General features: G+C 42.6%; 1 protein-coding gene across 1 annotated transcript; it reads left to right on the forward strand.

The window, feature by feature from the left end:
• The first annotated feature begins 247 nt into the window (after positions 1 to 247).
• Positions 248 to 22,116, forward strand: LOC308084548 (14-3-3 protein beta/alpha-A-like). The gene is made up of 6 exons (XM_080427220.1): positions 248 to 401; positions 5,910 to 6,237; positions 15,132 to 15,255; positions 18,454 to 18,617; positions 19,168 to 19,263; positions 20,880 to 22,116. Exons 2-6 carry the CDS (start codon positions 5,926 to 5,928, stop codon positions 20,934 to 20,936), a joined length of 753 nt encoding a protein of 250 aa, XP_080283346.1. The 5' UTR covers positions 248 to 401; positions 5,910 to 5,925; the 3' UTR covers positions 20,937 to 22,116.
• Positions 22,117 to 22,666: the final 550 nt, after the last annotated feature.

Below are 22,666 nucleotides of genomic sequence, written 5' to 3' on the forward strand. Positions count from 1 at the left end.
AGAATCATGTACACATCGTCTGGCTCAGAACAAACAACCATAAACACGTAAATCACTGTGTGTGTGTGTGTGTGTGTGTGTGTGTGTGTGTGTGTGTGTGTGTGTGTGTGTGTGTGTGTGTGTGTGAACCATCACTGTGGCTCAGTGGCTGACCTGAGTCATAAGTGACAGTCAGTCAGTCAGTCACTACACGCTAAAGGGTGGAGAAAAACTACAACACCCAGTGTTTTGTGCTCTGTTGCCGTGGTAACGTTTGACGTCAGGCTCCCCTGCTCCCTCTCTGCTTTGGACTGGTGTGATTGGAGGGAAACCCCGTGGATTACATTCAGACGGACTGAGTTGTGAGAGAATCAGCTGTAGCCTGTTAGACCGAGATCTATCCGCTATCACCCACTTCTCAGGTAAGAAAAACACTCGATTCCTTGCGATTATTGTAGTTCACACTTGCATAGACCGTCGTAGTGCTAAGTGTTTTATTGTGGTGATTGGTGTTAATGGGGAAACCATTAGAATATAGCTGGGTGGCTGGTGTTAGCAACGACAATCAGGCAGTCCAAGAACAATGGCTAAGCTACAGTTTGGGCTCTGGCTAAATGCTGGAACCAAAATGGATGGAACACCCAGACATGCGAGCAGACGAGAAGGCGTGTCAGGTTGAGGGTTCAAAAGCTTCTATAGCTATTGTTATATTAGATTATTATAGTAAACTAGCCACCTAAATACACAGGCGCGTTCTGTTAATTAATTTGGATGTCTGATATAGATTTTTTTTTTAGCTCATCCTCAGACTTAACTGTGAAATTAAATAATTTCATTGGCATTGATGGACTAAATATCACTAGCAAATACTGCCACGAATTATCTGTCTCCGTTCCCCGTGGAGTCATGGAGCTGTCATGTTAAATGTGTCAAATGGTCGGATTTTATACTTTAATCGTGACAGAGACAACGTGTGATTTAATTCTAGAACATTATGGCAAATCAATCAATGGAGGGAGAGGCAGGTTCAGAGGCTGGGCCGTCACGCTTCTTGAGCAGTGTTGCCATATTCTGTGAGAGAAATAAGAAACCTAGGAAAACAGGCCTAGGAAAACAAGCCCAAAAGAAGCAACTAGGCCAAATGAGCACTTCAGCTTGTAGATCTGCTATTTTCAAAAACTCGTGGAATATTTGTAATATTTTTGAAACATTCTCAACTCAAATGCTCCCTGGAACAACACATTTATGACAATATTTGAGAACCACTGGTTTAAAAAATCATTACAAAAAAAATTTGAAGCAAGCCTAAATAAGCAACTACACTTTAGAAACCAGCCCAAAAAACCGCAACCACCAATTTTGACAAGCAACTTCACATTGAAAAAGAAGCCCAAATTCGCTTATAATAAGCCGACATGGCAACACTGTTCTTGAGCTGCGTTGTGGAAATAAAATCAATGTTTGATTGACATGTCCAGCTCGTTTTTAAGGTTTTTTCTTCTCTTTTCGGTGGAGGGGGGCATCGTAACATAACATCATACACTCATCATTTCAAGATGACCCATGTTGTCTAGTCTACTCTCTCAGGCTTGAAGCGCTTCACTTCCAGGAACTAGTCGGCGTCACTAGGCTGGAAACGGGTCACGAGGACTTGGCTGTTTCTTTAGCGTTTAACCTTTTTTTTCCCGACTCGTGTTGTGGCTGAAAACATGGATGATCTGATTGACTTGAGGAGACACACTGAAGTCCAAAGCCTGTGATGTGTTTGTGTTCTTCTTAATACAATGGCCTAGCATCTATATACCACTAGTCTGAAATGAATCATTTCCGCCAGCGGGGCGAGTCATTCCAACAGGTATAGAGATGGGTGTGGTGTGTGTGTGTGTGTGTGTGTGTGTGTGTGTGTGTGTGTGTGTGTGTGAATGAGTGCACATCCGTGTTTTGCCGTGGGAGCAGCTAAGGTTGGCTTGTTTTTTTGGCATGTGATTGTGCATCCAATACCGCATTGGTTCTCAACCTTTTCAGGCCGCGACCCCCCAAAATGTATCATATTTGAACTGCTGGGGAGAGGACCCCCCCCAAATTAATCATATTTGAACTGGGGACCCCCCAAAATAATCATATTTGAACTGAGGACTCACCCCAAAAACAATCATATTTGAACTTGGAAAGTAGGAGTTGAGGCATTACATTTTCGGTTCCACAGATACATATTGTGGAAAATAGCAGATCTACAAGCTCCTTGCTAGGCGTTGTGAGCTTGTAGATAGGCTATTTTCCTAATGATTACCTCTTTCTTATATTATTTGACAATTTGGCTAATGTTTGATCAGTTTTTATAGTACAGTTTGTTGATTACTTTTGATGCAGTAATGGTCTTTTTCTTTCCTTTTTTTTGTAGGTATTAAAAAGGTCTTAAAAGTCTTTAAATGATCACTTCACTGTCATCTAGGGACCCTCCTGGGGGGGACCCACAGGTTGAGAACCACTGATGTATTACACGTGGAGGTGACATTAACTAGGCATTTACACATTGGTAAAATGCCTAGTTAAAGTAAGGTCAGATACACTCAGACAAGCAATGTCTGAGTTGGGTGTTATGAAGGCCTATGTAAGGTGTCTAATAAGTGCTGATAATTTGGCTACAAGATGGATATTAAAATTAGATTCGTGATGAATCGTATTGCTTAACTGTTAAGATAATGTTGAGTTTATTGCTTGTGACACTATTTGGGTGCTCAGCTCAGTTTACATTCAATTTTCTCAGAATAGCAAAAATGTTAGACATGAGTTAAAGTTGTACAATGCAAAATCACAAATAACGATTTTTAGCAACCTCTGCTGGTCACTACCGTCACTGCATACAATTTCCCTAGTCCTCGATTACCCAGAATTCCATTCGTTTTCACCGGAAGCCGGAAGCGTTTCAAAAAGCGATCTTTTAATTGTTTTATACTATCTACGGATCGTTTCTCTTAGCCAGTGGAGCATTAGTTACCATGAGCTGTGCTTTCTTTTTCTGTTCTTTTTCGATCTCCAAATCCTACATTATCTTAAAATCAGCGTGAGGTTCCTTTTTGTTAATAGCGCGGTAGTTCCTGGCCAAACAGGAAACCGTTGCGGTAGTTCCTGAGGACGTCGGCCACGACGTCATGACGTTGGCCAGGAACGTCATTTTCCCGGGAAAGTCCCCCCCGTACACGTTCAATAGAAAATATATAAATAAAAGGCTTCCGGGGGTGAAATTCACGGAGTGGGTGTTGTGAAACTTTTGCCACTCGCAAAAGATATACAATTTAACTTTAGTTTTGTTGAAAACGTTACCTAGTATTACTTTAATAAGAAAGTTGCAGCTGTCCTAGCCTTGGCTTGGACCAAGATCATCTTGTGTCAAGGCTACAGCTGTCCAGATATTAATTTAGCGTTCTATATTTATTTCTTATTAATTTGTGCATTGTTTTCTCACTACATGGCCCATAGTTTTCTTGCAATCTTTCCATGCAGTCTGGGATGGAAAATAAGTGATTGATTCTTTGGAAGCCCTTTGGCCATAATGCCTTGGTCAAAGGATGTAAGTTATTGATCTAATGATTTGTGTGTGTGTGTGTGTGTGTGTGTGTGAGAGACTGTGTAGGGACACACGTGCCTTTCTCCATGAAAACTAGGCTAATTTAAAAGCTTTATTGGTACCTTTCACAGGCCTACAGTAGTTGGTAACGCTGCATTGCCTTATCCACTTAAACCCTATTTGACCGGGGTCCCCCAGGATTCTGTACTAGGTCTGCTCATAATTTCCCTCTACACCAAATCTCTTCGCCAAAATGTGCAGATCAACAAGCTTTGCATTTGCAACTGTTGTGAGCATGTAGAATGCTCGCATCCAGAATAGGGGCAATTCGGTTCATGTGGTTATTATGGAGGCTTGGCATTGACATAATCCAGCACAGAGAATGTGTTTGCAGTGTAATTGTTACTAGCTCTGTGCAGCTGTTTGTAAAAAAAAATCTTTTACTTTTATTTGATTTTCCTATACAGAACATTGTAGCTACTATTTTATTACCACACTATTATAGCTCTTGCAGGCATATTGTTCTTTTTCACTTATTTGGCCCCAATAATTGAGTCACTTTTCCACTACGGGCCTAAATGAAAATGGTTAACACAAGGTTGACAGCTCTACTACTGCTATTGATGCTAATGCTTGTTGGCCTCTTTCTCACAGCGGGAAGGCAGGGATGGCACCAACATGTTGGCCCAGAAAGCTAGCATTGCTCCATCCTGTTCATCCTGACAGGGAGCTGCCAATATGACCAGCTTTTGCTCTAGTGACTAGTCTGTCCTAGAGCTGTGAGTGACCATAAATGCAAACCCGTTTTCCTTCTTTCTGTTCCTCTACACGCTTTCCCTATTTTCAATAACTTTCTTTTGTTTAAACCATATGGCAAATCCTCCATACTAATTGTTCTCTTTCTGCCACAGCCACGAATAGTCCTTCCCCAAGAAATATTTCTTGGCTGCATAGAAAAAGCCACAAGACAAAACCCTAAAACTCCATTCAAAATGGATACAAGTTTTATTCTTTTAGGAAGGGTGGCATCTTCTGTGTTCTACACTAATGATTCCTTCCCCTTTCTTGTGACTGGCCTGTGGTGGACAAAAGCATGGAAGACATGGAATGTGTTTGATCGCTCCTCATTATGTAACTAAATTCCTCTGTTTACTATACTTCTCCAATGGGTATAGTTAGTTAAAGCAGTGAAGTGCTTGGGAGGAGGAACTACAAGGCCTAGAGAGAGACCATAAAACTAGTGCCCATTCCAGCCAGCTTGTTATAACAATAAACTCTAAGCCTGATTTATACTAAGAGTGGGCAATGGGCACCGGTGCACCAAAAATAGCAGATCTACAAGCTTGGCTCTTTTCAGTATGTGACACCCTTCCGCAATGTATAACCCGGGCTTTATTAATAGCGTGCACATCCCCTTTAGATATTGTTTCCTTCCTTCCTCATCCCTATTGTACCTAGATGAAAAGTAATCGTGAAGTAAGTGGAAATGAAGTCGTTTTATTTATTCTCATGTAATTACTCTTTTCTTTTATAGTTCTCTTATCTTGTCCTGCAACAGGGAAATGATTGCCATGAGTGATCTTCAGAAGCCATAATAAACAACCAGAAAATGTGTACTTACTTACTTATGCTCTTCGCCCCCGATGGGGCATAAGGCATTGATGATGTTCCTCCACCTGTCACGGTCTTTGGCAACCAGTGCCTTGCCCCACGAGAGACCCATCTGCAGCAGCTCAGCCTCTATAGTTCTGTGATAGTTCTTAGGTCGGCCTTGTTTCCTTTTCCCCGGTGGTGTCCATCTGAGGGCCACTTTAGGGATCCGCTCTGGGGGCATTCGAAGTGTCTAAGCCATCTTAGACGACGGTGTTTAAGTTCTGTGATCACGTCTCAGCAGCCAGTCTTCGTGTAGAGTTCCTTGTTTGATATTTTATTGAGCCAGAATATACGGCAGATCTTCCCCCAGGCAGCCATTGTGGAAAGAGCTGACTTTACTCATGTCGCACTTGGTTATTCACTAGCACTCAGCCCCATATAATAGAACCGGCTTGACCAGGGTGTTATATAAGCGGATCTTGGTTTTGAGGCTGTTGGTGTTGGACTTCCAGATGTGGAGTCTTGTGTAGGTGCTGCGTCCTTGTCCAAGTCTGCACTGGATGTCTTTTTGTGGACTGTTGTCCTGGCTAATCAAACTTCCCAAGTACACAAAGTCGTCAACAACTTCAAGCATGGGGATGCATGCCTGTGTGGTGGTGTTGATGGACATCACTTTGGTTTTGGTGGTGTTGATGAAAATGTGTGACCACCTAACCTGTCTGCCTGTTTTTTTGTTAGTTTTTTAATGTCTCTTTGCTTGCACCCCCAGCCTCCAGTGAGCAGCCATGGTGGACAAGGTGGAAGTGGTGCAGAAGGAGCTTGTGCAGAAGGCCAAGCTGGCGGAGCAGGCGGAGCGTTACGACGATATGGCGGCGGCCATGAAGGCAGTGACAGAGGAGGGTGCCCAGCTGTCCAACGAGGAGCGCAACCTGCTGTCGGTGGCGTACAAGAATGTGGTGGGGGCTCGTCGCTCCTCATGGCGTGTGGTGTCCAGCATCGAGCAGAAGACTGAGGGCAGCGATAAAAAGCAGGCCATGGCCAAGGAGTACCGGGAGAAGATCGAGAAGGAGCTGAAGGAGATCTGCAACGATGTGCTGGTGAGCTTAACTGACTAAAAATAAATAAAAAATCATTAAATATTTATTAGTACTATTGGGTTGTGCAAACAGACTGTGTGTCTCCACAGCCTGACCGCCTGTTGTGTACCCTGCTTTTAAAGTCCTGTTCGAACTTTGCACTACCTACCTTAAAGGGATTCGTTGCCAATTTTGAACCTAAATCCCATTGTTATAATGTGAGGAGGTCATATCTAGTGTGGGAACATACCCTATGTATTCTGTGAATTTCTCCCGTGATATTGTGTCATCAGGCGTACACGTCCTTTTGTCTTGAGGCATTTCATGTCACAGGTCAGGTGTACCTGTGACATTGACATGTGTACCTGTGATACAGGTGTATCTGCATTTTGTGAGAGAAATACACAGACTAGGTCTTTTTTCCCACACTATATAAATTTCAATGTTTCCCCTAAGATGAAGCTGTAGCAGCGGCGCTGAACCCTTATATATGCGCTCTTGCCCATAAGAAGGCAAAATAAGAAATCAGTTGTCTTTGAGATTGACATGTGTCGCAGAGTCACAGTGGCCCTGTGAACCACCTCCAGACAAAACACTGTATGGGTAATACAGTGTAATACCAAGGCTTCTCCATTTTTGTATGCAATGCATTATATGGGTTTTACAAATGTTTCACAGATTTGCATATGCATATTTCGTTGATTCCAATCAAATGATATTGTTTGTAACCTTAATGCTCCATCGCGCAATGGTGTTTCTTTCTTGACCAAACGAACAAATCTACTGTTGATTTAATATTCTGCCATGGTCAGTTAAGCGCAAAGTTATTGACCTGAATATGAAGAGATAAGCCATAATTGTCTTAATAGACAGAGCTATTGAAAGAAGCCCAAAGCTTCAACTTACTCACATCCTACTAATGAACTACAAAATACACGTTGAAACCATGCTAGAAAAGCTATACAAACTGTAGCTGTAAAACAAAACAAAAAAAACATTCCAGCTGACGGTCGCAGCCGTTACATTTAAACCTGTGACCCATAGAAAGGTGTTACCCTAAAGGTGTTACCCTAGGGGGAGCAGTCTCACAGGAGACTATGCAGAATACAGGCCAATTCATACTGCATTGAATGATGGTGTCACGTAGAATAATAAGTGTTTTCATACAAATTCTGCTGTGGCACTGGCTAATCCTGGAGTGGTGGCGACGTGGCGTGCCGCTGTTAAATGCATATAGGGGAAACACTGTAGATTTATATGAACCCACCTCAGAACAAAGGAATCAAGGTTTCAGTGTCAATCAGTTTCCCTTTAAGTTTCATTATAGCTAAGCTAAATTATGAATTAATTAATCTTTAGCAATTGAACTACAAATTCAACATAGTCCAATGAATTCAACATGGGTCCAGTGCTCTAGGTGCAAGCTGGGGGAAGGGAAAAAACTACTTGGATCAAAGTATAGTTGAATTACTCCACTTTGTTGGATGATCAAAATGAAGTAAGTGGCAAGAGTCACAGTATAGATGTCGTTCAACATCTATAAATGTGTTGAAGACTTATTGGGACTGTTCTAGATGAACATGGGTTTAAAAGTCTGAAGGGAGGGAGCAGGGCCACTCGATGAAGAATGTTTACCTCAGGCAAACATTTCATCAGTCCTAAGCTCGTAGTCACACTTTGAGCAGTTGAGGCTGACCGTCAGCTCTGATTTATCTTGTAATGTGAATGGGTGGCAGACAACACTTGTATCCCCCCCCCCATCTACTGCCAAATATTATTATTATTTAATTCTGTCAGACCCAGTCTGGTCAGGTTTGGATAGGCCAGTGAATCATGACTACAATCTGTGAACAACTGTGGAAGCAACCAATGAGATTCAAGCTCCAGCAAGCTGTCATTGGTGTATCTCTATTCCCTTGTTTATCCACCCTGCTCTAATTCGTATATTGGCCGGTATTTTCCCCATTGACCTAGTCTCAAGGCACGCTTTTGTCCAGATGTGGCACTTTTGATTCCTTTTATTTCTGTTTAGTAGGGAGATGGCAACGCTGGTCAAAGGTTATTGTCAACCAGCAACAAGCTCCTTGGTCTCCATGATGCTTGTTTTGTTTTTACAGCTGAAACCGGATTTCCTTGTTGTTGTATAAGGAAGTGGTCATGTGTATGTGAGGTTGAAACAAAATATGACAAGTTGGGCTGCAAGAGAGCCTTGTTTGTCACTATGTCTGTGACAACAAGCCTTTTGTCTCTATGTCCATGTGACAAACGGCTGTCTAAACAGTTGTAGTCAAATAATTGCCCTCAAACACCTGGTGTAACCAAGGCCTTAGTTTGTCTGAAGAGAAGTAAGGTGACTAAAGAGTAGACTTAGCCCATTAAAACCTGCACAGCATCTGTGTCATTTTAGATTTTTGCATTGGCTATTAAAAAATAACAGATATACAAGCTCACAGCGCGTCACTTCGTGCCGCGCTGCGAGCTCGTACATCTGGTATTTTTGAAAAACTTGAAAGTGTGAGATTGACAGATTTAGAAGGCATTTGTAGAATCGGCCTCAGGTCTTCTTTTAATGGGTTAAGTAAGTACAAAGTCAGACGTTCCTAAAGTGTCTCAGCCGGTTGATGGTGTCGGTTACGTCAACAACAGGTTGCTGGACCTTCCAGGCAGTGTGCGTGCCCCATACCTCTTAACTAGCTATTTAACCTCGTCTGCCCTCTATCTGTTCCAGTATTGAGTTTGACAGTAATCTAGATAAAGAAGTTTCGCTGGTTCTTCTAATTACCTGTCTTGAGCAATGGCCTCCAGCCTATAGGTTATTACCACGTTACTCATCTCATCTGTTCCCATGTAGAGAGAGTGAGTCAAGAGGAAGATGAGTGTCTGGAGTGGGAATGAGATGTGTCACAGTAGATGGGGGTTCTCTATTTTTAATCCAATGTGAGGGATGAATCCCCACAAGACTTGTCGCCGGTGTAAGGGGAGAATGAGCAAAATGTGAGAGATTCGTTTCCGTCAATAGAGTGGTCTTGCAGCATACTGTGTTTTGTGTTGTCATAATCACACACCACCTGAGGATGTGAGAAATGAATATTATCTAGAAACGCTATCCATTACCCCTCAGTCAACAGTGGTGTTAAGATTCAATAGAATCATGCAAGACATTAATCTCCACCTGCCCAATAGTGAATGTTGTAAAATTATGCTCAATTCTGCGTATAACTGAGTCATTTTATTAGCAATGAGTGAGTTGAGCCTGGTAAAACTCGCAGGTGGTCCCTTCTCATTATGCCTGCTGGCGCAATAGGCGTTCTGAAAAGCCACTTCCTTGTTTGATCAGCAAAGTTGGCTAGTACAGTCAGGTGATGCATGCTCTCACTCCAGGGGAAGATGGGAATGTGAGATAACGGTGAAAGCATTACCTCATACAAGGCAGAAAGTACATGTAGAGAAATGCTGTCCACTCCCTTGAGTCATAGTAGTATGAACAACCCAACTCTTCTATAGAGAAGGCTAACCTAGTTTAGGTTTTCACTGCCAGTACCCCGATGCTGTGATTTGAAATGCAAAGTGTTGCACTCCTTGTAAAGGGAAAAACATTTATATTTTATTTTGTATTTCCGTTATAATACTGCCGTTTAATTCCTGATGGAGAGTCTGTGTGAAGGGATGATGTGTCCTATACAGCCAGTGACACTGGAAGACAGCCAGGCAACAGGGGCAACTTGACCCAAAGCTGAAGGCATACACTATTCAGACCCTGTCTGCAGACTGGGCTTTCAACAGGGTCTAGTGGCAGCCAATCCCAGCATTGCTCCTGAGTCCATGTTTAGGGGAAGAATAATGCACCGGTCAGAATTTGATGCCATTGCATTGATGATGACTGATTTGGTAACCATCCGTGGTCCAGCAGTCAGGTTAAAGGAGTATTTCTAAAGGCTAAATTATTGTCACTTATTTTCTACTGAAAAAGGTGTACACTTTTTCAGTTGAAAATTAAAATACATAATCTTTGTTTGGTTGTGTGGCAAAGCATAATTATTAAGCCTCAGGGTACGTGTGAGCCATGAACCATGTTTTGTGGGCGTCTTAACCGTCTTTTATGGTGGGTCACTCTCTACATGAGGAGCAGTTGTTTTAATGACCATTGTTTCAAAGGCTGTTACAGAGGCTGTCACAGAATGAGCAGAGTTTTGCTCAGGCTTTGTAAAACATTCCCCACTTTTAAAGAATGGACCTATGCAGCAAAGCAGATGGTCAACCAGACATTATCTACTCTGCCATGAGGTGCCTCTTCTTCATTGACAGTTGACGGTGTTGTAGCTTTATTGGCGTCCCTGCTTCACTATGCGTGTTGTAAGGGCCTAGCAAAAAAGGTCAGATAGCAAAATAAGAACAAGGGACTATTTGTTAGAATTTCTATTTTTATAACTTTCCTTGACTACATGAAAATTTATAATGTAGATTCTAGAGGCACCATGCTATTCTAAAGCACTCTCTCCTCTGTATTATATGGCCGGGTGAGTCACTGGGTACTAATCCCATAATGACAGCAGCTGAGCCACCAGCGTTCTGGGCCACTGACCTCCACCTCAGCCTTGCACAGCCTCATGGGGACAGAGCAAGGGGGGGGACAAGGTTACTTTCTATCTCAGACTAGCATAGCAGCATTCTAAACAACATTCATCTGGTTTATTTTATTTTGTCTTCACAACAAGCTCAATGTGATGTGCATCTGGTATTTCATTGATTTAATAGTGGGAAGATATAAAAGTGTATGAGACCTCAATGTTGAGTTAAGAATGGACGCACCTGTGTCAGAGGAAGATAATGTTGGGAAAATGATCTAACGGTGTGTGCAATGGGTGGCGGTAGAGGGGAAGAGGAGGCGATGTATGGTAACGAGAGGAATGAGAGAGGAGGAAGAGGGATGGGGGTGGTCACTTTCACTACCCACCCCCACTTCTACCCCCCAGGGGCTTGTGTGGGCAGGCTTGACATACAGGGAGGTGGAAATGGCACACAGATTCCTGGATGTTGAGCAGTTGTCAGTTCTAATTCCCCCATCTAGCTTGTGACCTACCTGTGAGAGAATGGTGCAATCTGTCTCAGAGTCTGCTTCGACAGCTAAGGTGTGTCTCACTTCATGTGTTCCATATCTTCTTATTTTTTTGGCGAATGAACGCACTCCTTGTGCAAACAAGCAACAGTATTCTATTCTAGGACCATAATGGCTGCATGAACTGTGAACTGAATTCAAACATATGATAGATTTATCAGATTTATAAATGAAACCAAATCATTACCATCTGACTTTTACATTGCTTTATAAGTGGCTATCGTGAAACACCACAAATGGAATGTGCCTTATTACTTCGAGGACATTATTGTGTAATGTAAGGCTCTCCACGGCATATTGGTGTTACATAACATTCACGCTGCCCCTGCATACCAGAGAGCTTGTAGCCTAGCCTATGTGACGCTACCTCCAACAGACACTAGTTAAATTCGAAGTGTGCACTGCAGAAAGAATATGACTTATTATAGAATATGACCCATTTCTATTGGGTGGACAGAAATAATCGTTTCAAAGGCCTCCCCCTGTCTTTCTCCTTGCAGGAGTGGCACATGACTAAGTGTTGCCAAACCCACTAAGCCTTCATTTCTCTCCCACTTTCTCCCTGTTCATGTCTTGGCTTCCCTTTTTTTCCTTGCTCTCTTGTCTTTTTTTAATTGTTTTATTAAGGTGATTGGCATTTAGTAATGCTGGTACAGGATATATTAAGTACACCTTAGTTTTATTTAAAACAAATGACACAGTGACAACACAGGATAATATAACTGCAGATGGATATGAGTACAAACTTAAATTAAAACAAGCAATGAGTAAAAGGTACCAAGTAGGAATAGTCACTCCCACCCTAGCAAAGAACCGAAAGGGAAATGGAACCTTGCTCTCTAGTCACTGCATCTTTCTCTCTCTCTCTGTCTCTCTCTCTCTGTGTCTCTCTGTCTGTCTGTCTGTGGTAGAGATGATGTCTGGTATGCAGCAACCATGATCCCAAGGCCAATGCCTCAGAATAGGCACACCTATATGTAGGCATTTCAGTCAAGGGTATGATAACTGAAATTGTACATTTCACCCGGTGCATGCATTCCTGTCATCGTGCTGCTTGTCATTAGCCTTGCCTCTGCCGGTGCCCCAATTCTCCACACAGCTCTTGGAACACTTGGCTGCTCCCCAACGGCAGCCTAAAAGCATTGTGTAAGTACAGGCTCTTACATCAGCCCTGCCTTATTTTTATTCCGCATGGGAAAATTTAAAAAACATATCCGGTTGTAGAATCATACAGAAGTTGAACTTCTCTGAAATGAAATAGTGTTGGAAGTTAAAGTTGGACCGCTGAGCCACACGGTCAGTGTTTGGTGTGTTGGATTGAATGGTGTGGGGCACGGTGACCCCAATGTTAAAAACCCAACCGATGCCATATTTTTTGGTCAGATTGCCTGCCTTCATTAATTGGTCTGATGTGTGTTGGCTCTTAGATCTGATATCGTCGTGATTCCATATCGCTCCTCTTGAAACCATCCAATGATCAGATCTGCACTGTGGAATTCAAAGATGATGTTTCATGACTTTTGTAAATGCAGGCTGGGATCATGTTGGACATGGATAAAAAAAGGAATGGTGCTGAGGTCCAGCAGTTGCCCCAACATCTTTTTGCTCACCTCTATGCAGGCTAGTGGGATGATAGAGTAGTATCTACAGTACATTGCGTCCAATGAGTCGGTCGGCGCTAGCTTGCCACCATTGGTGTGTGTATTTGGTGGACGCTGGCATTGACCGTTCGCCGCTTCACCTCCCAATGTCCCCCCCCCTGTATGTATGTATGTATGAATGAATGAACCATTGTTCATTAAAGCGTACATAAAGCTCTTTTGAGTAAGTTTGAGTACTTAGAAAATTGCCATAAAAATGCAATTCATTATTATTATTATCTATCTTCGCTGAAGAGACAACTCAGTACGGTGTGATTTTTGCTCTATTGAGGCTAGGGGGATGGAGTAGTATCTATATATATATATCTACAGGGGTTGACACAAAGGTCTCGGAGGCACTTGCCCATCGGGCAAGTACAGGTCATATTCTACTTGCCCAAAGGTCTTACCCACTTCCCTGAAAAGTAAATTGTCCATTATAAAATGATAGGTAAAATTCGTGCTTGTAGAACAAATTAATGTTAAATCCAATCGATAACTGCAGAGTGGCGACAGTCACTTTGAAAAAACAGAATGAGTGCAACTGCTAGTTGTAAAAAGGTTGCATTGTTCATCGTGCATTGTGCATGAATGGCCAATAATATTTAATGAAGACGGAATGCACTTTCCCGTCGGGCAACCTGAAAGCAAACTCTACTTGCCCGAACGTTTTATTTACTTTCCATGGGCAGTCGGGCAACCGTTAGTGTCAACCCCTGTATCTATATATGCTGATGTGATAACGAACACAATACGGTATATTTTTACTTGCCTCCAGTCAGGCTAGTGGGATGGAGTAGTATCCATCTGTGCTGAAGAGACAACGTGGTATGGTGTATTTTTGTTCGCCTCTGTTCAGTTTAGTGGGATGGAGTAGTATCTATCTGTTCTGAAGAGACAACGTGCTACATGTCTCTTTTAGAGATGTACTGATACCATTTCTTCCTTCCATATATATATATTTTTTAACACTTGCGTATCGGTCGGTACCAATCCGATACCAGTGTGTAAGTTAAAAAGTTCTAGGACGGTGGTTCTAAGTGGGGTTCAGGGGCTATCTGGGTTACTTGAGGGGGTTCCAAATGGACCCTTACAGGTCTGTAACTAAGTTATGGGGGTCCTTGAAATTAAAAGGTTCTAGCCTAGGAATAAATCAAAATTCCATGAATAATTGTTAAAAGTGCAGCTATAAGTTAGTAAAATAATAATGTCAATAGTACAGTAAGGGTATAAAACAGTCATGCAACATCAACTGAAGCATTCAAAATATGGCTATAAATGAAATATCATCATGTGATAAATGACGTGGTATCGAAATGGTAAAGACTGGCACACTCGCCGATACCAGCATTTAAAGCAGTATCGGCAGCTTTTCCGATACTGGTATAGGAAGAACTCTAGTCTCTTTGCTCGCCTCTATTCAGGCTAGTAGGATCTGTACTGGAGAGCCTAGCTGAGCTAGTTGAGTGACCTAGTTCTACTCAGAAAGCTCACCAGGAGTTCAACAGCCTAACTCACTCCTCTTGCTCCTCCCACCATCCATACGCCTCTCTTTCTCTCCTCATCCACCTTCCAACACTTTCTGTTGTCGTCAGTCTCTCCCCCATCCCTAGTTACCTCCCACCCGCTCTTACACTCAGCCTCCTCTCTCTCACCCCCTCCCCCAGGGAGGTCTCTGAAGCATCTGTGATGCAGCCCAAGCAAAATCCAAAGCCCATGCCCTGAGGCTATCGGAGGTAGCTAGCATCTCCCTACAGCTTTAACCAGGCCTGGTTAAGAAAGAAGCTTCTAGTTTGTTTAGCTGTGATGATATTGGTTACATGTGTGTTTGTGTAACTAGCACTGCTATCATGTGTAATGGATGGAAGAGTTAACAAGCCAATACAGAACCAACCACTTAACATCTGGTATTACCGTCTGAAAATTGCCCTTCTGCGTCATTGAAAATGTCTCCTACACTTTCTATTATTTTTTATTTTTTATGTCTACAGTTGTGATAGGATGTCGGTCTGTTTTTCATGTGTTTCCATCCCCCCTTCCCCCATACAAGCCACATGTAAATAAATGAAAAGGTGGAGGAGGATGTTGGAAAATGTGCATGTTTTCTAACAGACGGTCCTTTTTGTGTGTTTCTGTCCTCTGTATGTCTTCCACAACAGGGTCTCCTAGACAAGTTCCTCATTCCCAACGCCACTCCAGCAGAGAGCAAAGTCTTCTACTTGAAAATGAAAGGAGATTACTACCGCTACTTAGCCGAGGTGGCTGTCGGAGAGGAGAAGGCCAGTAAGTCGTGCCATAAGTCCCTCTTATGCTAGCTGTGTGTGTATGTGTGTGTGTATTTAAGGATTGAAATCCACACTGGCTACAATTGCCAGGTCTTGCCTATCGCACCAGATCCTTTTAAATTAACACTTTAGTATCCGGATCAGCTTTGTGACATTGGCACCTCACAACAGATTACAGTATTGGCATGAATTGCCTTTGAGCAAGTTGGCTGCCCACTGCTCCTGATAGTTTGGATGGTTTAAATGCAGAGGACCAATTTCCCCACTGGGATCCATAAAAGTGTAGTAATAGTTGCAGCTTTTTGTTCTGTTTAGATGGACCTACAAGCTGGTTGAGAGCATCTACTGTACAAACTGGGAATTATATGTTGGGCTGTGTCCTTTGAACGGATAATGGTATCAATATGCTGTTGAATTATACCCGAGAGATTATTTAATGGAGAACCTAGTACATTTTCAAATCCCCCAAACACACACATACACACACACAGGACCAGTTGATTGATTTATAATCTATCTGGCAGCAAAAAGCTTCCTTATTGGTTAGTTTCAGCCCACTATCTCTTGCTCATCCATTCATATAATGACTGCCACAGGATGTTTCAGTCACGGGTAGGAAAGACTGGTGTGTGTTTGTGCGTGTGTGTGCGCACTCATATGCACTTCCTCTTTTCCCTTTCCCATCACACTTTGATATGGTGCCAGAAAACTACTAAAGGAACTGATGACATAGGGGAAGCGTGTCTGGATTGGATTTGCAGCTGTACACTCGACAGTGGAGTTGTATTAGTTCCTGAAACAGACTGGTAATGTTCACATCTTAGGAACAGTGGGACAAGAGAAAGATCTGCCATATAGTTGAGATAGTCACACAAACCTACAGGTACCCGATCAGCCAGCCAACCAAGGAATTCACAGAACATAATAGCCTGTCAGTGTCTACAAGTACAGCATTGTCTATCTAGTCAGTCAGTCATATTCAAACATTAGCTGCCAGGAGCTCTCTCTATTTTTCGGTATCACTCACTTACCTTGACCCACAGCAGCTGCCTGCAGGGTATAGCGAACATGGCATAATAACGTACTTTAAAATAGCTCAGACCAACCGTCTTTTCTGGGGATTTTTGAGGTCACACCATCCTAAACACAAAATTATGTTTCTTTTAAGCTCAGTGTAGCCTGAAGTATGGCAACTGCCATAATGTGCTGCCTGAGGAATCTTGAAATGTGTTGCTATCGAGTTGCTACACCAAGCCTGTTTTTGTGTTCAGACTGTTTCTTGGCGCTCGTCTTGTCAGCATGACTGTAACAAACATTTCTTGTTTTGTGCATTGCGTGGTTTCCCCACTTTTTTTTTGCTGCCATACGCTGCCATGTCAAAATGACGCCATAGGTTTCCAGGCTGTCAGACATGCATACAAAGTAACCCAAGTCATGAACGCAGAATAAATCAGCTAGCCGACAAGCCTTGCAGAAATGGCAGCACAGCTGCCAACCGCTCATCCCCAGGAGGAGAGCGAGGCAGGGAACAGGGCGCGGTCTTGGCCACTGCTTCCTGTGTGCTACAGCAGGGTTGCAGTTTGTCTGTCTGCCTGGTAAGAGCAAAGCAGGTGCTGACTTGTTTCACCATTTGCATCTAATGTATAGAGAATTAATTGGCCTTGGAAATTGTGCAATTATGCCCCCAAAAACCTGGAGTGATTCATTACTTTCTGTTCATCAAATTAAAGGCATAGCTCATGATCTGATACAGAGGCTTACAGAGCTGTTGTGCTTTGAATTGAAACCCCCAACCCCCCAGTTTTTTGTTACTCCACAGTCCACACCCAACTGAAACTGAGGCCTTGTGAATAGAGAGGTGTGTCCCCTGACATGTCAATATGATTAGTCATCAGTTATCTCCACAAGGCATTTAGGAAAAGTCATTAATGCTTTTGAAACGTTTCTACACAGTATTCTAGTGACGGGTAGGCAGCAAGTCCTTGCTAGTCATAATTGTTACGTGATCCTTTGGGCATGGCTACTACTATGTTCATTACAAGCGTGTCTGATGCCTGAACGGTGATAGACTCGATAGTTTGACTGCCCATAAATGCCATGTACAACTGTCACCCTACTTGTCAGGTCGTCACGGTTTCTGTTTGTTTCCTCTTTGGAATGGGGTGGCAGAGATGAAGGAAGCAGGGAGGCCAGTTAGAGTGTAATGTGGGAACAGGGGAAATAACACAAGGCTCAGTTCCCTTTTGTGTCCAACAGACAGACAGTTAGCCCATTGTGTTTATCTGCAGGAGAGGAAGAGATCTACACCTAGTCTCTTAGTTACAGAGAAACCGTTCTGACCCCCAACTGAGATTGCCAGCTCCTCCAAACTTTGTCATGATTGCATCATGCCTCTGTTTTGTAATGGAGTTGTTCTGTTGGGGGATGTAATGTTTTGTCATTGAATTAGGCTAATGTCAGCAAATTTGTTTCATGTTTGTTCCCTCCCACACAAGGTCTCTGCCGGGTGAATAATTGTCTGCTTACTTTTTTAAGAAAGAAAGTGTTACACATTAAAGAACCAAAGCATAAACTATAAACTTGCTTGTTTAGTCTGTTTGTCTAGTTGTTTCCAAGGCAACTGCTAAATGCTGGTGGTAGTACTCCGGATTATTCACTGAGTAAAGCCTGATTTATAACTTTGTGGTATGATTGTGTCGTGTGCTGAAAATAGCTCCAAGCTCACAACATGTCACATTCGTGATGCATTGTGTGCTTGGAGGTCCGTTTTTATTTTACGCACAACTCCATTGTATGGAGAAGTATAAATTGGGCTTTACACCACAGGTCCTCCTGAGCAATACAGTCTGAGCATTCGCTGCATCGCTCTACTAACAACTTGTGGTGTTGTCCTGCTTGAGATGAATTGTACAGCCTTTTTCTGCTTTAATACCTTGTTTTGTTTTTTCACTGTAATGTAAAGCACTTTGTGAGATCTCTCAGTGAGAAGTGCTATATAAATAAAATGTACTTACTTACTTAAGCACACTGTAGTTGAGCAGCAAGAGATTTTTTGTAATTGGAATATGATAATGTAATGCAAGACCTTGTTCCACACATATTGTATGAATTGAATAATGAGGAAATCTTGGTATGCAATCAACCCATGTAAATTGGTAGATGAGACGGCCACTAACATGTATTTTCTCTTCCTCAGCCATCATAAGCAGTTCACAGGATGCATACAAGAATGCCTTTGAGATCAGTAAGACAGACATGCAGCCCACACACCCCATCCGTCTTGGCCTCGCCCTCAATTTCTCCGTCTTCTACTATGAGATCCTTAACTCGCCTGAACAGGCCTGCAAGCTGGCCAAGACGGTAATGACTTTATAACACGTTGGTTTATTTATGGCATTAATATTGTCTCCGGCAGGCCGAAGGCGTGGCCGAGAGACTGTTTTTGCCCCCGTCGGTCTGACCTTGTGATTGTGTGTGTGTGTGTAGGTGTGTTCGTTCGGTACCGTTGGACCAATCAGCGTAAAACTATAGACTTTGTCCAAAACTCACACAAATCGGTACACGTTCTGGGGTCTGGGGTCATGTGATCAAGATGTATAAGTCCCATTCCAGCCATGGCTATGACCAAGTTTGCAGGCCCTGGGTAGGCAACCTGGCCTGGCGGAGACCTGTGCCCTGAGGAGCACACTTTTCTAGTATTTGAATTGTATTTAATGATCCAAAATAAAAATTATTTCTTAAATGTGAGGATATGTTAAATGTACAACTAAACTGACTATATACAAAATGCACAACAGCCACAAAAGAGGCAGCCTATACACAAAGACAAACAGTTCATACTCATACCAACCTGTATGTTGATGCATAAACAAATGCTTTTCTAACAGTATTCTCTGTTTGGTTCCTCCAGGCTTTCGATGAAGCCATTGCAGAGCTTGACTCCTTGAGTGAAGATTCGTACAAAGACAGTACATTGATCATGCAGCTACTGAGAGACAATTTGACAGTAAGTAGAGTTTCTTTTTTTTGTGGATTACATAAGCACAATTTTCCCAACACACTTGAGGCCCATCTCATTTTGCAGCATAAATAAGCAATGTGATTGGCCGAGAGCCCTGTGTTATTGCGCCAATATGGGCTAGGTGTTGCTTAGCAATGCATGCACCCAGATGACGTAGAAGTAAAAACACACACCCACCAGTTCGCTAACAGTCAGTGGTGCTTCCAGCTTGGCCAGGCACTCCAACGACCACAATTGGTAGTGATCATGGGTAGGAAGCCGGCAGGAGATTTTGTCCTCGTCACTGCTCTAGCGACTCCTATTGGTGGGTTGGCGCACCTGTTCAGGAGGGAGGGAGGAACGGTAGCGTTATGCACTCAGGTGAAACTCCTCACTGTCAGGTGAAAAAGAGTGGTGATGCCATCATGTATCGAAGGAGGCATGCGGTTGTCCACACCTTCCCCAGGCTGTCACTGTCAGTGTTGGCAGCAACAGGGACTGCAGTGTACAGGAATTTGTGTCTAAATTGGAGAGAAAATGGATAGTTGTAAAAACACTGACATGTTTAAGTCACAATATGAAATCAGACATGTACCGTATATGAATAAAAAAAAGTAATGGAACACTCACTCATATGTTCTATTGCTTGAATATACATAATTACAGTGCATTTGGGTGGTGCAGGGGTGAAGTACCTGTCAACCATCACATCCGATTTGGCTATATGAACACAATTGACCCGTGTTCAGGGTAGGGAAGGTAATATAACCCCCAAAGAGTTACATTTGAAACTATATTGCCTGCTATATTATGGAAAATAGAGCAGCAGTGAACACGAATCTAAGAAGACAGGATCATTCTGTTGTATGCTACAGAAATGTTGCTGCAAACAGCGTCACAGTGATTCTGTTCCTTCTCGTGAATACATGTTAATTATTCTAAAACTTACCTTCCTTATAATTATTCTCATGAGATTCACATCCTGACTGCAAACTTAAAACTTAAGCTAGGTTTTTCGTTGACGGTTACTCACAGTGGGTGGTTAACTACCTGTTAACTCCCTCTATTGTCTACTCAGGGGGTGAACATTCGCCAAAAATAGATCTACAAGCTCATAACGCGCCACAACGCATCGCGTTGCGACATGTTGTAGATGGGCTATTTTTGGCTAAGATAAATGTACAGCTTGGAAATCCTGTCTACTCAGTAGGGTTTAAGTGTAAGTAGGTCTAGCCTACACACAAGTAGCTGCAGTGCAGAAGGTTACAGACATTGGTAGAGCGAGAGAGTGGGGTCTGTTATGTAGCCGCTGTACAGATGCATAATAAATAGTTGTACATATTTTTCTTCCCCAAATCATCCCGTAGGCCACATACTGTACAGAGGCCAAGTAGTCTAATCGGCCTGTGGGCCACTATTTTCACACCTGTGCCATAGCTATTCCGTGGCATGTTAAAAACCTGAAATTGTTTTAAAACAGTAGGAATGACTATTACATTTTCTCTGAACTCTGATATACTGTATATTACAGCTATAACACTAGTGATCATTGCTAATGTGTTTGTAACTTCTCTTCTTTACCCCTCGCTTCCCACTTCCCTTTTTTCCTCGTCCTTCCTCAGCTGTGGACCTCTGATAACCAGGGTGATGGTGAGGATGCAGAGGAGTCCAGGGATTGAGACGGAACCCCACCCCCCCTAGTCGTCCCTGTCTGCCTGTCATTGTCCCGGCTCATCTTCATCATCAACACTGAGACCACCTCATTATCATCATTGTCGTCCAGCTCTCTCCATCTCTTCATTTTTAGTTCTCACCACCAGACATCTCACTTCTATTGGTTTACTATTTCTTATTTTGTAGTTACTGTACGTCGGAAGGGGGGTTGTAGGTTTGGAGTTACAGGGTGGGAGGGTTATCTTGGACGGGGTGGGGGGTGGGTAGATTAGTATCAGGAAGGTGTGTTTGGGGTTGGGCGCTTGTCTGCTGACCTTTTTGTTTGGGTTTGTTTGAGTGTGGGAGCAATAGGGGTGTTACATTATACATGCGGTAGGTGAGGGGGCAAGTTCTCAACTCATGCAAACTGCAGCAGGTTGAATTTTTAAGTCAGAAAACAGTTGTACTGTACCTGTGTCTACTCATGTTAACAGTCTTGTGCTTGATTGACACCATCGCTTGATGATACATCTGTGGTTTCACAACATCAGAGTCGGCTCCTCGTATCTGAGGAGGCAGCAGTTTTTAGTCTGTATTTAGCTAGAGAATCGACAGTGGAAACGAGGACAGTGGAGGTAGTATTAAGGCTAATTTATTCTTAGCCGCATGACCACGTCGCTCGACAGGAATGACTTTTGTCGTGCAACACGGTCATGCAACTAAGTATAAATGAAGCCTTAGAGGGCGCTGGAGACAGCAGGCAAGGTTATGTTGGAACAGAAAGGTTACATTCCATTTACTGTCACTTGCTCAACTTTCTATTCCTCTTTTTGGGTGGCCTGCATTTGTATTTCTATGTATCAATTACGAGGTATAGAAAACTTTTATGAACAAAAGAGCACACAAGCTTGTTACTGTCACTGTATGAGCAGAGCAGTAAGGATTTCTTTCCCATTATGCTTATCTAGTTACTGCTTTTTCCAATTAAGGTTTTTATTTGTTTTGATTTTCCTTTTTTCTTTTGATACTTGCCTAAATTGCATGTGGCTAAGTAGTTAGAGAAGAGGTGAAGGAGGTCGTTGTTGGGCTGGCTAACTTTGTTCATGTCTTTGGAATTTTCATACAGAACACCCAAACATAACTGTTATTTGGAGGGAAACATGTAATTTCATGTATGTGGAATAAAAAAAGATAATTTAAAAGTTTGATGCTGTCTATTTTGACTGATTATGAGTTTCAATCTACCTCAGTTTATATCCTGGTCCTACGATATTAGTAAACGATGCCAATTTGAATCATATCCAAGATCTCTAACGTTGGGCATTGAAGAAAATTGTATATTTGTAAGCCCAATCAAACTCATCGAAAGAAATGTTGGATCTAGTGCTTTTAAAGCATGCGGCCATTTCCCCTCAGCCGCTGTAATTTCTGTGAATCACTGTCTGGACGAGAATGAGTGAGTCATTATGGTGGAGAGAGAGACTCAGCAAGTCATCTTGCACTTGGATTCAGAATCTACAGGAAACACTCCTGTTAGTGGTCAGTAATGACTTTTGTGCCTTTGTAGTAAGTGTCATCCTGGAGCTACGTTACACAATTCTGCTATTCCCTGAAAACCACTGGCTAGATAGATTAATTAACAACTAACCTACAAGTATGCAGGCAGACCCACTTTTGAAGACACTGACCTTCAGAGACCGGGGACATTAAAGCCTACATACAGTAATCCATTTGCTGAATAATAACTAACACACAC

The sequence above is a fragment of the Gymnoscopelus braueri genome, assembly GCF_963280865.1.
Source record: "Gymnoscopelus braueri genome assembly, chromosome: 4".
NCBI lineage: Eukaryota > Metazoa > Chordata > Actinopteri > Myctophiformes > Myctophidae > Gymnoscopelus > Gymnoscopelus braueri.